Source organism: Astatotilapia calliptera, chromosome 23 (genome assembly GCF_964374335.1).
Source record: "Astatotilapia calliptera chromosome 23, fAstCal68.1, whole genome shotgun sequence".
NCBI lineage: Eukaryota > Metazoa > Chordata > Actinopteri > Cichliformes > Cichlidae > Astatotilapia > Astatotilapia calliptera.
In genome coordinates, this window is record NC_137443.1 from 44,091,138 (window position 1) to 44,104,141 (window position 13,004).

Here is a 13,004-nt window from a genome sequence, read left to right on the forward strand (position 1 = left end):
AAGACTGCTGTTAAAAATCGCTAAGATGTCGGAACCAACAACCTTTAAAATCTTTTTAAACACGTGTTGGAACAACTTCATTTGGACAAGATGATGTCTTTATAGCATCACATCGTTCCTCCACCTGATCAAACCACACAGGCTCAAACTGATCAAAAACAGCTGAGCAGGTGAATATTTTAGCCCCGGTGCGATCTCGGGCGAGAGTATCGATGATGGCCAAAGGGCAGCGTCCAGCTCTACGGCCGCTGAAGAGCAGACTCAACAGACGCGCGTGATGTGGATCCTACTGCTCTAAAACTGGAGCTTCTTCAATCCATTAAAGAGGACATTAGTACGCTGTTAAAAGAAGAAGTCAGAAATGCATTGAAAGAAGATTTTGACAATATAAGGGCTGACGTGCAAGGACTGAGAAATGAGATCGCTAACAGCATGGCGGCGACGTGCGGCGAAGTTGATGGAGTAAAGGTTACAGTGAAAGAAGCTGAGGATGGGCTGTCAATGTGGAGCGATGAGGTGACCACCCTGCAGTCTACAGTAGAGAGTATGAAGGAGGAGCTGTCTGACCTGAAGGATAAATGTGATGAAGGCAGGAAGCGGAGAGCTAACATCCACATCATAGGGATCCCAGAGGGCCTGGACTCGAGCTCCTCCACGGCCGTATCCGTGCTACTACGTGAAGTGCTGGGTATGGATAAAGACGTTATTGTCGACCGCTCACACAGGAGCCCTATCCTGAGAAAGCCAGCTGGTAACCCGCACGCCGTCATAGCCGAGCGTCACTACTACCAGGATTGTGTGGCTACGCCGTGCCAGGGCCCAAGCCCCGCTTGAGTTTAACGGACAACCTATTGCAATATTACGACTGGGCGATATGACCCAAAGTTCATATCTCGATATTCTTTAGCTGGATGGCGATATACGATATATATCTCGATATTTTTAAAGCCAGAAAGTACGAACAAAAAGAGAGTTCTTAGTCAAAGCTGTGTCCCAAATCTCACACAGGCACATTTATTAACATACAGCGTAGATGTACATGAAACAATTACTCAGGAATAAATGATCAGCATTTATTAAATAATAATGCTCCATAAATAAAAGAAAACAATGTTGTGTTTGTGCATAACAAAAAGCTCACAATCGTGCAGTCAAAATGTAAACAGACGCTGAGCATAATAACAAGCAGCTGCTCTGTTCCCAGGTTCTACTGCGTGACTGACAGCCTGGAGTTTGAAACCCTCTTTGTAACCGTGTCTCTTACAGGTGCCATTTATGGTCCTTATACACACTCAATACAGTAATATTACGTTGAAGCAGAGTACGTATCACTCCGCGAGGCTCCTCGTAGCTGTAATGCTCCAACAATCCATCAAGCGGTGCGGCCTCGTAGCTGAGCAAAGTCGTACCAAAACATCTTTTGAAAGGTTTCTGAGCGCCGTGTAGCACATAAAATCGGTTCGAGGTCAGTAAGCACAACCAGAATTCATCCATAAGCCGCACTGTCGATTTATGAGAAAATTACAGGATTTTAAGTGCAGAAAATATAGTTTATGGTTTTCCTTTGATCTTAGCAAATATCTACGCCTCTAATTGGGACGATCACAGATTTTTCACTAATGTCTTTGCGCGGCTCCCCAATATGTCATCACACAATATCATCTTTGAGGGAGACCTAAACTGCTCATTATCTGCTATGGACCACAGTTCACACAAAAGTACACTTAGTCCAAACTCAGCATGCGTCATTCAGAGCTTTCTTGATAATTATGGGCTGGCTGATGTATGGAGATTTCATAATCCTGCTTCACGTCAATACTCTTTTTTTCTAATGTCCATAAAACATATATTTGTATAGAAAAACGTCTCCCTTTAGTTACAGAATGTGATTATAAGACTCTGGTGATTTCTCCTCTTGCTTTTTCAATGTGTATTCCTGATGCCTGCTCCAACTATCAGCCATGGAGATTCAACTCAGTGTTGTTAGCAGATGAAGAGTTTGTCAGTTACAAAAGGTCTCAAAGACATTTTTTTTCTATCAATCAGACCCCAGAGATGTCATCATCAGTCATTTGGGAATCTCTAAAAGCATCTGAGAGGCCAAATAATTTCATTTTGTGCCAAACAAAGTGCAACACTGAAAGAACATCATCCATAAATATTGAGTAAGAACTGGACTCTCATACAGCGAGACTCAAATGCCTTTAAACATCAGCTTATCCTGCTGATCCAAGTCCAACACTGAGTTTGTAAAAACATGTTTGTCAATCATTTTGTTTGGTTTCTGAGGAAAATGATTCAATAAGTTGCTGCTAATACACAACATTTCATCATATTTCCTCATAACCCTCTTTTGTCTGACCATTTGATCCCATTTGAATTTGCAATAAAGGATCCACAGAGTTTGGTGACAATAATGACAGTAGATGTTTGTGTGAAAGTGCTGAAAGCAAATGAGTGTGTGATGTTCTTTCAGTGTTGCACTTTGTAGACGCTCCCTGAGCACTGGTCTCACAGCCAGCTGCACATAGAGACCAGTGTTGTTAGTCCAGGTCAGAAGATGACTTGTTGGAATGAAAATGAGCTTGTAGTTTGTCTGCTTTAATAATGTGACTGGAAAAAGGTGTTGGACTTCAAATATGTCCATTTCTGTCACACTTCACCTTTAAAAGTGAAGCCATGTGGTTCCTGGAAGGAAAAACACGACTTTTTCAAGTCTTCGTCCTGTTTTTATGAGAAATGTACGACTTTAATGTGAAACATTCAGAGTTTTTTCTCTTGTTGTGTTTGTTTGAAGCTGCTTCCTGTTGGCTTCAGCTGTTTGGAGTTTCCATTTTCTAAACTTCTACATTCTGAACCTTCTTCAGCTCTGAACAGATGATGAAACACTGAATGATTTCAAGCACTTTGTCTAATAAACTTACATCTTTCATTCTTTATACAGATTGAAGAGCTGTGGTTTGTCAGAGATCAGCTGTGATTATCTGGCAGCAGCACTGAAGTCCAACCCCTCCCATCTGAGAGAGCTGGACCTGAGCGACAACTACAAGCTGCAGGATCCAGGAGTGAAGCATCTGTGTGGTTTCCTGGAGAGTCCAGGATGTAAACTTGAAACTCTGAGGTCAGTCAGCATGTTTTAGTTGTGCTGAGATGAATATGATGTGAAAGTTGTGCTGACACTAAACTGCAGACATCAGGCTGATATTATACTGATCCACACTGAGGATCTTCATGGTAAAGTCTGTTTTCTTCTTCTCTGGTTTAGTCCATTGACTGCAGCAGAACAATGTTCACATTTCAAACAGTGATACTCAACGTATGGCCCGCGGCCCACACGCGGCCTGCCCACCTTTCCTGATTCAGAGAGAGGGGACCCTGATTAACTGTGTAGCTTCTTCCTCACAGTTCTAAGTATCAGACACAACAATGAATAATCCACAGCTGACCGTCTTTAGAGGGTCAAAGGTCACGGCACACAGCAGACAGTCAGAAATATTCTAACTCTGATCATTTATCAGTTGTGACACTGTGAGACTTGATCAGAGGTGTGATCATCACAGCAGAGGCCTTTGTGTCAAAGTCACTGAGGATCAAACAGAAACACATGAAGCAGATTTTCCTCTTCTGGCTTTTTATAGCAGATAACCTTCAAAATATTCTGCAGTCGATCAAAAACTGAAGCAAACCATGAAGCAACATGTGAACATGAGCTGATGCTGCTGAAGTGAAGCAAAGTTACAGAGGTTTGATTACAGACACAGCTGAGAGTTTGTAATCTGTCATCATTTTAAAAAGTTTCCATGGAACAGCAGAAATGAGGCTTTACTGTCAGAGGCCGACAGCACTGAACACAACAGCAGACTGGTGGCTAATAAACAGTGAATGATGCAGAAACAGATGTTTGAAGCTGTTCTTGGAGTACACTGAGAGAGAGAGAGCTGTGCAGGCAGGAACAGCCAAAGTCAGAGAATTCATGAGCATATTTATCAAACGTGAAGCAGAGTTTGGATCTTCTTTTGCTGCTGCTTCACTCAGTTTTGGTTGGAGACAGATGAAACCTGCAGCTTCAGGATCTGTGAGCTGTCCACTTTCAGCCCCGACGGCGTGTCCGTGTACGTGCCGTCGAGTGAACGATCCACGCTCTGTGTTTCCATCTTTGTGTGTTTAGCTGCTCTCATTTACTGTTTTAGCTGTTTGCTGCTTGTTGAAATAGTTTGTGAGCTTTAACCTGAGATTCTGGCAAAATACATTTATATTAAACATCGATTCAGGATTGAATGAATCAACATCGTTTTATTCAAATTAAAACCATTTAAATGGGAACATGAATTTTTTACAGCCGCCTCTAATGCTGGGTAATGTCAGCTGGTCCATGTGCAGCTGGCTGTGAGGCTCAGGGAGCGTCGACAAAGTGCAACACTGAAAGAACATCATCCATAAATATTGAGTAAGAACTGGACTCTCATACAGCGAGACTCAAATGCCTTTAAACATCAGCTTATCCTGCTGATCCAAGTCCAACACTGAGTTTGTAAAAACATGTTTGTCAATCATTTTGTTTGGTTTCTGAGGAAAAAGATTCAATAAGTTGCTGCTAATACACAACATTTCATCATATTTCCTCATAACCCTCTTTTGTCTGACCATTTGATCCCATTTGAATTTGCAATAAAGGATCCACAGAGTTTGGTGACAATAATGACAGTAGATGTTTGTGTGAAAGTGCTGGAAGCAAATGAGTGTGTGATGTTCTTTCAGTGTTGCACTTTGTAGACGCTCCCTGAGCACTGGTCTCACAGCCAGCTGCACATAGAGACCAGTGTTGTTAGTCCAGGTCAGAAGATGACTTGTTGGAATGAAAATGAGCTTGTAGTTTGTCTGCTTTAATAATGTGACTGGAAAAAGGTGTTGGACTTCAAATATGTCCATTTCTGTCACACTTCACCTTTAAAAGTGAAGCCATGTGGTTCCTGGAAGGAAAAACACGACTTTTTCAAGTCTTTGTCCTGTTTTTATGAGAAATGTACGACTTTAATGTGAAACATTCAGAGTTTTTTCTCTTGTTGTGTTTGTTTGAAGCTGCTTCCTGTTGGCTTCAGCTGTTTGGAGTTTCCATTTTCTAAACTTCTACATTCTGAACCTTCTTCAGCTCTGAACAGATGATGAAACACTGAATGATTTCAAGCACTTTGTCTAATAAACTTACATCTTTCATTCTTTATACAGATTGAAGAGCTGTGGTTTGTCAGAGATCAGCTGTGATTATCTGGCAGCAGCACTGAAGTCCAACCCCTCCCATCTGAGAGAGCTGGACCTGTTCTACAACAACAAGCTGCAGGATCCAGGAGTGAAGCATCTGTGTGGTTTCCTGGAGAGTCCAGGATGTAAACTTGAAACTCTGAGGTCAGTCAGCATGTTTTAGTTGTGCTGAGATGAATATGATGTGAAAGTTGTGCTGACACTAAACTGCAGACATCAGGCTGATATTATACTGATCCACACTGAGGATCTTCATGGTAAAGTCTGTTTTCTTCTTCTCTGGTTTAGTCCATTGACTGCAGCAGAACAATGTTCACATTTCAAACCTTCACAGAAGAAGAAAAATCCTCCACTGGAAAATTCACTATGAAACTCTCAAACTCTTCATTCCACCTTAAAGTCTGTCTGACACTGAAATCCAAAGCAAAATGTGTGTTTGCTTTACAGACAGCAGTCCAACACAAACATACACACATCATCCAAAACACAGTCCAACATCCAAATCTCCTCCACTGCCAGCATGAATGATGGGAAAGAGAAGGAGGAACACTCTGACATTCAGGCTTAGAATGAGTTTCATCAAGCAGACTGTGAAGATCAAAGCTGCATTAGAAAGCTTACATGAATGAATGAGTGGACAGAAGTGGACAGAGATCATCTGAAGCACTTCAAAGGCTTTAAATCAGCACATTTCTCTTTATTCTTTATCAACTCTGTTAGTTTCTCCCAGTTTTCTGTGGAATGAAGCTAACAGCAGGCTAATAAGATGCTGAACAATAGGTTTCTATTAAAGGTTGTAATTTGTATATGAAAAAGTGCTTTGGCTCAGCAGGGATCAGCTTACAGGTAGAATACAGCTGCTGGATGGGATTAGCATGTCATAGCTATCTACCAAACTGCTAACTGGGGGATTTCAGGCCATCTATGGATCATTTTTGCTAACTGTTTATTCAGCTTAGGCTCACAGGGCTGCAGCCTGTGCCCTAGCTGTCATAGGGCAAGAGGCGTGGTCCACCTGCACAGGTGAGCAGTCCATCACAGGGCCAACAGAGAGCGACAGAGAAGCACTCCCTCACATCCACACCTACAGCCAATGTAGAAGCACCAATGAACCTAAGCAGCATTTCATTGGACTGTGGGAGAACATCCAACCTCCACAGAAAGGCCCAGCTGACCAACAAGCTTCAACCTACAACCTTCTTGCTCTAAGGCACTAGTGCTAACCACTTTTGCCCATTTCAGCCCAAATCCTGCATCTTCCTGTTTCTGACTCCAGGCCAGCTCCACTAACACTTTCTCATCAGACACTGCCACCTAGTGGAGGAAGTCTTAGTTCCATTTGAAGCGTCAGATTACAGTTAGTTCCTTTACAAAGAGGTGGAGGTGGTGGGGCCACAGCACCATCATCACTGAGTGCCATAGGACACTTAACCTTTGTTTCCATATGCTGGGAACTTCCTGTTGTTCCAAGGAGGACTGGAAAATGTGTGAAAATCTCCCAGTCAGTTCCTCACAGCACACTTCAATCATTTCCCTCCCACAGCATCAGGACCAGGGCTTTTTCTCTCTTTGGTCCCACTAAGAGATTTCCACACAAACACCTCATCAGTGGGACTCTCAGAGCTACCAGCCCTTTGCTACAATCACAAAGCTCTTCATTGAAATCAATGATATCAAAGCTGGAATCAAATGAGTCCAAGTCTTCTGCTGATTCAGCATCACATTCATCTTTGCTCCTTGTTCTGCATCCCCACCATGGACTTCATTCCTTTCCAAGCCAGCCTTGAGTGTCCTTTATTCAGCTCATCCTCTGCTTTACTTTTACACCTGATTTTAGCTGCTTTATCTCTCTTTCAACAGGTTTCTGTGCCTCAATCTTTTTCTTCTCTCCCTCATAACAAGACAGCTTCTTCTGCCTGAGAACATGTTGGAGTGATTTACTAATCCAGGGCTGCTTATTGGGGAAAATACTTCCTGTTTCCAAAGTAATCCCCATTTTCCCCAGAAAGAAATGTCAGTAGAAATCGATGATCTAAGTGAGAACATGAGCCTTTAAAAAGTCCCAGTGGGTGCAGTCAAAGCAGTCCCTCAGTCCCAGTATAGAGTCTTTGGTCCAGACTGGAACAACTGTGTGCCCAGTTTGAGCTCTCTTCAGTGCTGTGACCTGACAGACCCAGAGGGGCCATCACATCACATTTAGAAGCTCCCCTGATGGAGCCACAACACATGTCCAATACTTAGTCTGTCTTGTTGGACCAACTGGAAGAAATGATTCAAGGACTTAGTCACAGAACAGAGATTCAAATCTCCAAAATCCAACTGGCTGCATCAGGACATATAGTCTGAAACTCTGCACAGTTTCCTGTTTGAAGCTGCTTCCTGTTGGCTTCAGCTGTTTGGAGTTTCCATTTTCTAAACTTCTACATTCTGAACCTTCTTCAGCTCTGAACAGATGATGAAACACTGAATGATTTCAAGCACTTTGTCTAATAAACTTACATCTTTCATTCTTTATACAGATTGTGGAGCTGTGGTTTGTCAGAGATCAGCTGTGATTATCTGGCAGCAGCACTGAAGTCCAACCCCTCCCATCTGAGAGAGCTGGACCTGAGCTACAACTACAACCTGAAGGATCCAGATGTGAAGCAGCTGTCTGATCTTAAGAAGAGTCCAGACTACAGACTGGAGACTCTGGTGTAAGTAGAGTGATGGAGTGAGTGGGTGGTGCTGTCAGCAGTATTGTACTAAACACAGTCAGTATGAAACAAAGATCCAGTGTTTCCTGTAAAGCTGCAGCTTCTCAGTGAAGCTGTGAGAGGAGAACGGTGACAGGCTTCAGGATTGGACACAAACACTTCCTGTTTCTCACCTTTATGGTCACCATAGTAACGGCTGACACGCTCTGATCAAACACTGTCAACAGCCAATCAGCTCTCTGAACAAAGCAGCACGCAGACCAATGACTGCATTGATTTCCAAGTTTAAAGCAGTGAAGAACACAGTCTGTAGGTGAGGAAGAATTTAGTGAGAGCAGATGTTTGGATGGAATTCCTCCAGTTAACAGCTGGAACCGTCCATCTGGATTGTTGGGCTTGTTGTTGGGGTTCCTACAGAGCTCAGAGTGGACACACCAAGGTTCTTCTAATGAATGAAAGTCCAAACTCAAACTAGGAGGGAAAAACATTTTCAGCAACTTCAATAAAAATCCAAAGATTAGAAAAAGTGAAGCAACAATGAGTCCTAGTACAGTCCCAGCACTGACGTCCCTGCTGCTCTTTATACTGGATGTGCTGCATCACTGACTGACAGCTGATGAAGAGTCTCTGGAAACACTCGTTTATCTCCTCTGCTCTTCCTCCTTCTCTCTGCAGGTGGTGATGATGGTAAACAGGACGGTGTGTGTGCTGAGAGAGGAGCAGCTGTGTCCTGATGATCCAGAGAGGTTGAAGCAGCAGCAGCTTGTGTGTAGAGACGCTCTGACTGGGCCATGTTACTGGGAGGTGGAGAGGAGAGCTTCATCCAGCAGTGACTGACAGAGGAATGAAGTGCAGATGACTGTCAGTGCTGCAGAGTGAACTGCTCTGAGAACAGCTCCACTGTCAGACACAATGTAGAGTCCAGCATCAGCCCTGTGTGTCCCTCTGGATCTGACAGAGGATCATCAGTGTATCTGGACTGCTCTGCTGCTGCTCTGTCCTTCTACAGTCTCTGCACAGTCTCTGTCTCACTCTGGAAAGATTTTACAACTTGTTGTAATTACAGAACGTTAATATAATATTCAAACATGTGATCTTCTCTTTATTTCTGAATCTTTACCAAATAAAGAAAAACCAAACTAACAAACAGAAGCTGTCGTGTCCTTTTTCACCACATCTGTGAATCTTTTCTGTGTTTTTCCTCTTTTCCTCCTTCCTGCAGCTCCATCTTCATCATTCTGTGTCCAGTATATGTGAACACGTCCAAAGCATCTGAGCCTCATGTTACCCGTTTGTGTGAGTTACGCCTGTCGTTGTGTTGTGGTGTATAAATAAGGGGCAGGAGACAGCGCTGGATCTCCGAGTTCTTTACTCTCAATTTCTGCAACATCTGCAATATCTAGAAATGCAAACCTGTGAGCTGTGTGTGTTGTGCGTCTGCTCGGCCACCTCTCCTCCGGCCGTGCTGGAAGCAGCTGTGCGTTTGACAGTTTTATCGACTCGACAATAATCGAACAAATTAAATGTTCAAAAATATCAACTTAAGCACTTCAAAGTCAACAAAAAGCTTAAAACAATGAAATAATATTTCACTGACAAAACAACAGCTCATAAGAACGATACACAAAATAATACAGAAACAAGCAAATAAAAGTTATTAACCAGGATCCATGTTTTTGTCACAAACACTGAATCAGCTGATTCACTCTTTATGTTTCTGAGTTTGTTTTGTGATTATAGTTCTGGTTTCTGTTTCTGTGTCTTCACTGTGTCCCACGTCTCCTTACTTTGGACTGTCTGTCCTGTCACTGAAGGTGTCTGCCCAACAAGGACGTGGTGCTGAATGCATCCAGACCCCTGCTGACTGTCTTTGCAGCTTCGGTCAAAGGTACAGTGTCCACTGTGACCCTGAGAGCAGGACACAGCCAGAGGTGAGTCAGCAGTTACAAACTAAATGCTGCTGACATGAATCAAACTGCTGGATAACCCACTGCTCATGAAAATGGCACCTTTCTGTTGCTTTTTGAGATTACTGAGAATATTTGAATTGTGACTCAGATGGCAGATCCAGGCTCTCAGCCTCCAGCTGAAACTTCCAGTCCTCCCCCAGCCAGAAGCTCTGATGCTGGGCTGAGAGACTTTGATCCTTCCCTGGATCCAGAAATCCAGGAGGGAGAAGGAGAACAGGACCTCCTTCCTGATCTGGAGAGGCCTGAGGGAAAGAAAGATGGAGCAGACAGAGCTTTGAACAAATCCAAACCTCCTGAGCTTCACCTCCACAAAGGTGCAGACACTGATGCACAGATTCACATGTGACACCTGCAGCGTCCAGCTTGTGCCGCTGACATTATCTCCACTCTGATACAAGCCTCATTCACTCGCTCACACACGTTCATACAATCACCTTTTCCTCACAGTCACACACATGAATGTAATGAGGGGAACTCGGGGTTCACTGTCATTCCTCAGGATCCTTTGATATGCAGACTGGAGGCTCTGTGGATGAAACACCGACTGTCTGAAGCACTCTGAAGTCTTCATGATGGACTTCATCCTGATTAACACTACAATACTTGTTAGAGGCCTTTTATATGTAATAATATTCTTTTCCATTAAAGCTCTGAACATTCTCACTCTTTCTTGACCAGGTGTGACAGGTGAAGGACACCGGCGAATAGGAGGACAGAAGCTGAGAGCCATTAGTCACATGACTTCAGCTGCTGCTGCCTCACCAACCACTGGCCCCTCGGTGAGTCTAGAGTTACAGCAGTGACCACAGGAAGTGCACACGTGTGATCTAAAGCTACATGTGGGCCTGTGACCATCAGTCTTCTCACTGTGGTAGACGGGTTTGTGAGTCCCTGTGATGCTGGGAGTGTCCAGGACAGTCGCTCCTGATCGGGTCTCTCATGGAAAGCTGGTCCCAGGAATTCCTGGAAAATTCCTCCACAAAAGAGAACTGGGAACATAAGTGCAGAGTGACAGAGGTGCTCAGCAACCCTGCTGTTATATGGGAATAGAACCAGAATAGTCGGCAACCACTTGAGTTAAGTTAGCCAAAGAGATGCGACTCAGACTGACTTCATCATGTTGGCAACGTGTCTGCATTGATAAACTCCAGTTATTGACAAATCAGAGAATAATTCCAGTCATTCAGAGACAGATTGTGATTGTTTGGAGGATGTAATCGTTTCCCTTCAGGGAGCGTGTTGGACGCTCAGTGTCCGGGTGATTAGCTGATGCAACTACTTAGAATCAGTTTGTGAATATGAAGAAAATCAGTGCAGTCACTGGACAAACTCTGATTCTTCCTAGTTTCACTCTTGTTTCAGTCCAGTGTGACTGAGGTGGTAAAAAATGATCTGACTTTTAGCCACACAGCTGTCTGCTAGAGAAAAAGCCTTTGTGCACAACTTTCTTAAAGGCAAACGGCACCATGTTCACTGCAGCTGCAGCAAACGCAGCAAAGAGTGAAAGTTGGACTGAGAATGTTGTGACTGTTTCATGAGAAAGAGCAGGAAAACAAGCATCACACACCCAGACACAGTGCTGGGATTAGAATTAGACTTTAGAGCCAAATGTAGGACAAAAGCTTTAATATGAAAGAGGAAAACCCAACAACAGCCAGAGCATGAAGCTCAAATCTACACCAATCACCAAGAAAGCTGACAGGCCTGTGACACGTCAGAGACGCCGTTCAAATCATAAAGAAGTTGGTTTATTGACAAAATGTAAAAAACCAAAAGAATCAAGTCAACCTTCAGTTTCGAGCGAGTAGACCAATCAGGCACAGCAGCAGCTCTAGAATAAGCAACAGTTTGATGTATTACAAACAACCTTTCATATACACACATACATATGGCTCACATGCTGTTTAAAAAGGGCTCAAAGACCCAACAGATTACACAAAGTACAAAAACACTTTCATTCAGACAACAGTCAGCTGTGCACGAGACAGAGAGCCGACTACAGTTAGTAACATGGACTCACTTTGTTTCAGACACGACACAAAGTAACACAAAGCCACAAAGAGCAGAAACATCAAAAAGGAGGCAGAGCAGCAGCAACTCTCCATGAGCTGTGAGGCTAACAGCCACCCACACTTCCTGTGATGCATAATGAAAACAACATTAACCTGAAGGATGATAACAACAGAAAGAAGTCTAAGCTAACGTTACACAGCGCTCACACAGCGCTGACTGTACAGGCCTCACACAGCTACGACCTGCATCCACAACACCTGATTCTACTGAACACAAACAAGTTAATGATATATGAGCAATCCAGGGAAGGCTTCCAGGAAGGTGAGGATCCAAAGACAGCTCTACAACAGCATCAGTCAGCAACAATGTTACTAATCACTGACTCTTTCATCCTTTTATACTCAATCAAAAAGTGCTGTGTTCACATTTGTTTCTGCTGAAATCCAGAGACTGAAAATGCGTCTTTTTAAAGTTTGAATAAACTGACTGAACTTCTCACGAGTCCAACCGTGAGGAACACTTCCCCCCATGACACATCACAGGACAACGTCTCAGTGGAGGGGGGGCAGTAGCTCAGTTTAGGCAGTCACACTCAGAATCGATGCCTCCAGTCAGGGTCAAACGTGGTCCTCAGAAACCTGCAGATGTTTGGGCCAAGCTCTCACTGGTCTCTGCGTCTGTAGACTGAGCTGATGTTTCTCCAGGTGTCTGGTAAAAGGACGATGCTGCTGTCCAATGAGGCGAGGAGAGAAGTAGCCAAACAGGCGAGAGCCGTGAAGGAGGAACGGCGGGCAGCTCTGGATGCCCGACATAAATACCTGATGAGCAGGCTGGCCGACGCCGGCAGCCTGGAGGAGGCGGCGGTGGAAGACGCCATCGTCTCTGATGACAGAGTAAGTTCAGAGACGTGATCCTTCCTCAGAGTTGAACCTTTGAGTCATTAATGTCTGATTCTTCCAGTTCAGTCTGATCCATGAATTCTTTGCTGCAAACGGATCCAAGAAGCTGATTTTCTTCTATCAGGATGTCAAACAGGTAACTTTGATCACATTTCAATGACTGACAC

The 13,004-nt window shown here is 43.8% G+C and overlaps 2 protein-coding genes across 2 annotated transcripts in view; both read left to right on the plus strand.

Annotated features, from left to right (window-relative positions):
- Window positions 1-9,102, plus strand: part of LOC145419390 (protein NLRC3-like) — a 250,300-nt gene extending 241,198 nt beyond the window's left edge. The window contains exon 5 of the mRNA XM_080296793.1: window positions 8,631-9,102. Within this exon, the coding sequence (XP_080152919.1) occupies window positions 8,631-8,637 (7 nt within the window). The 3' untranslated portion in view covers window positions 8,638-9,102. The remainder of the gene's footprint in view (window positions 1-8,630) is intronic.
- LOC113017716 (NACHT, LRR and PYD domains-containing protein 12-like) overlaps window positions 1-13,004 on the plus strand; it is a 1,242,929-nt gene that overhangs the window by 1,009,851 nt on the left and 220,074 nt on the right. The gene's annotated exons all lie outside the window — the stretch shown is intronic.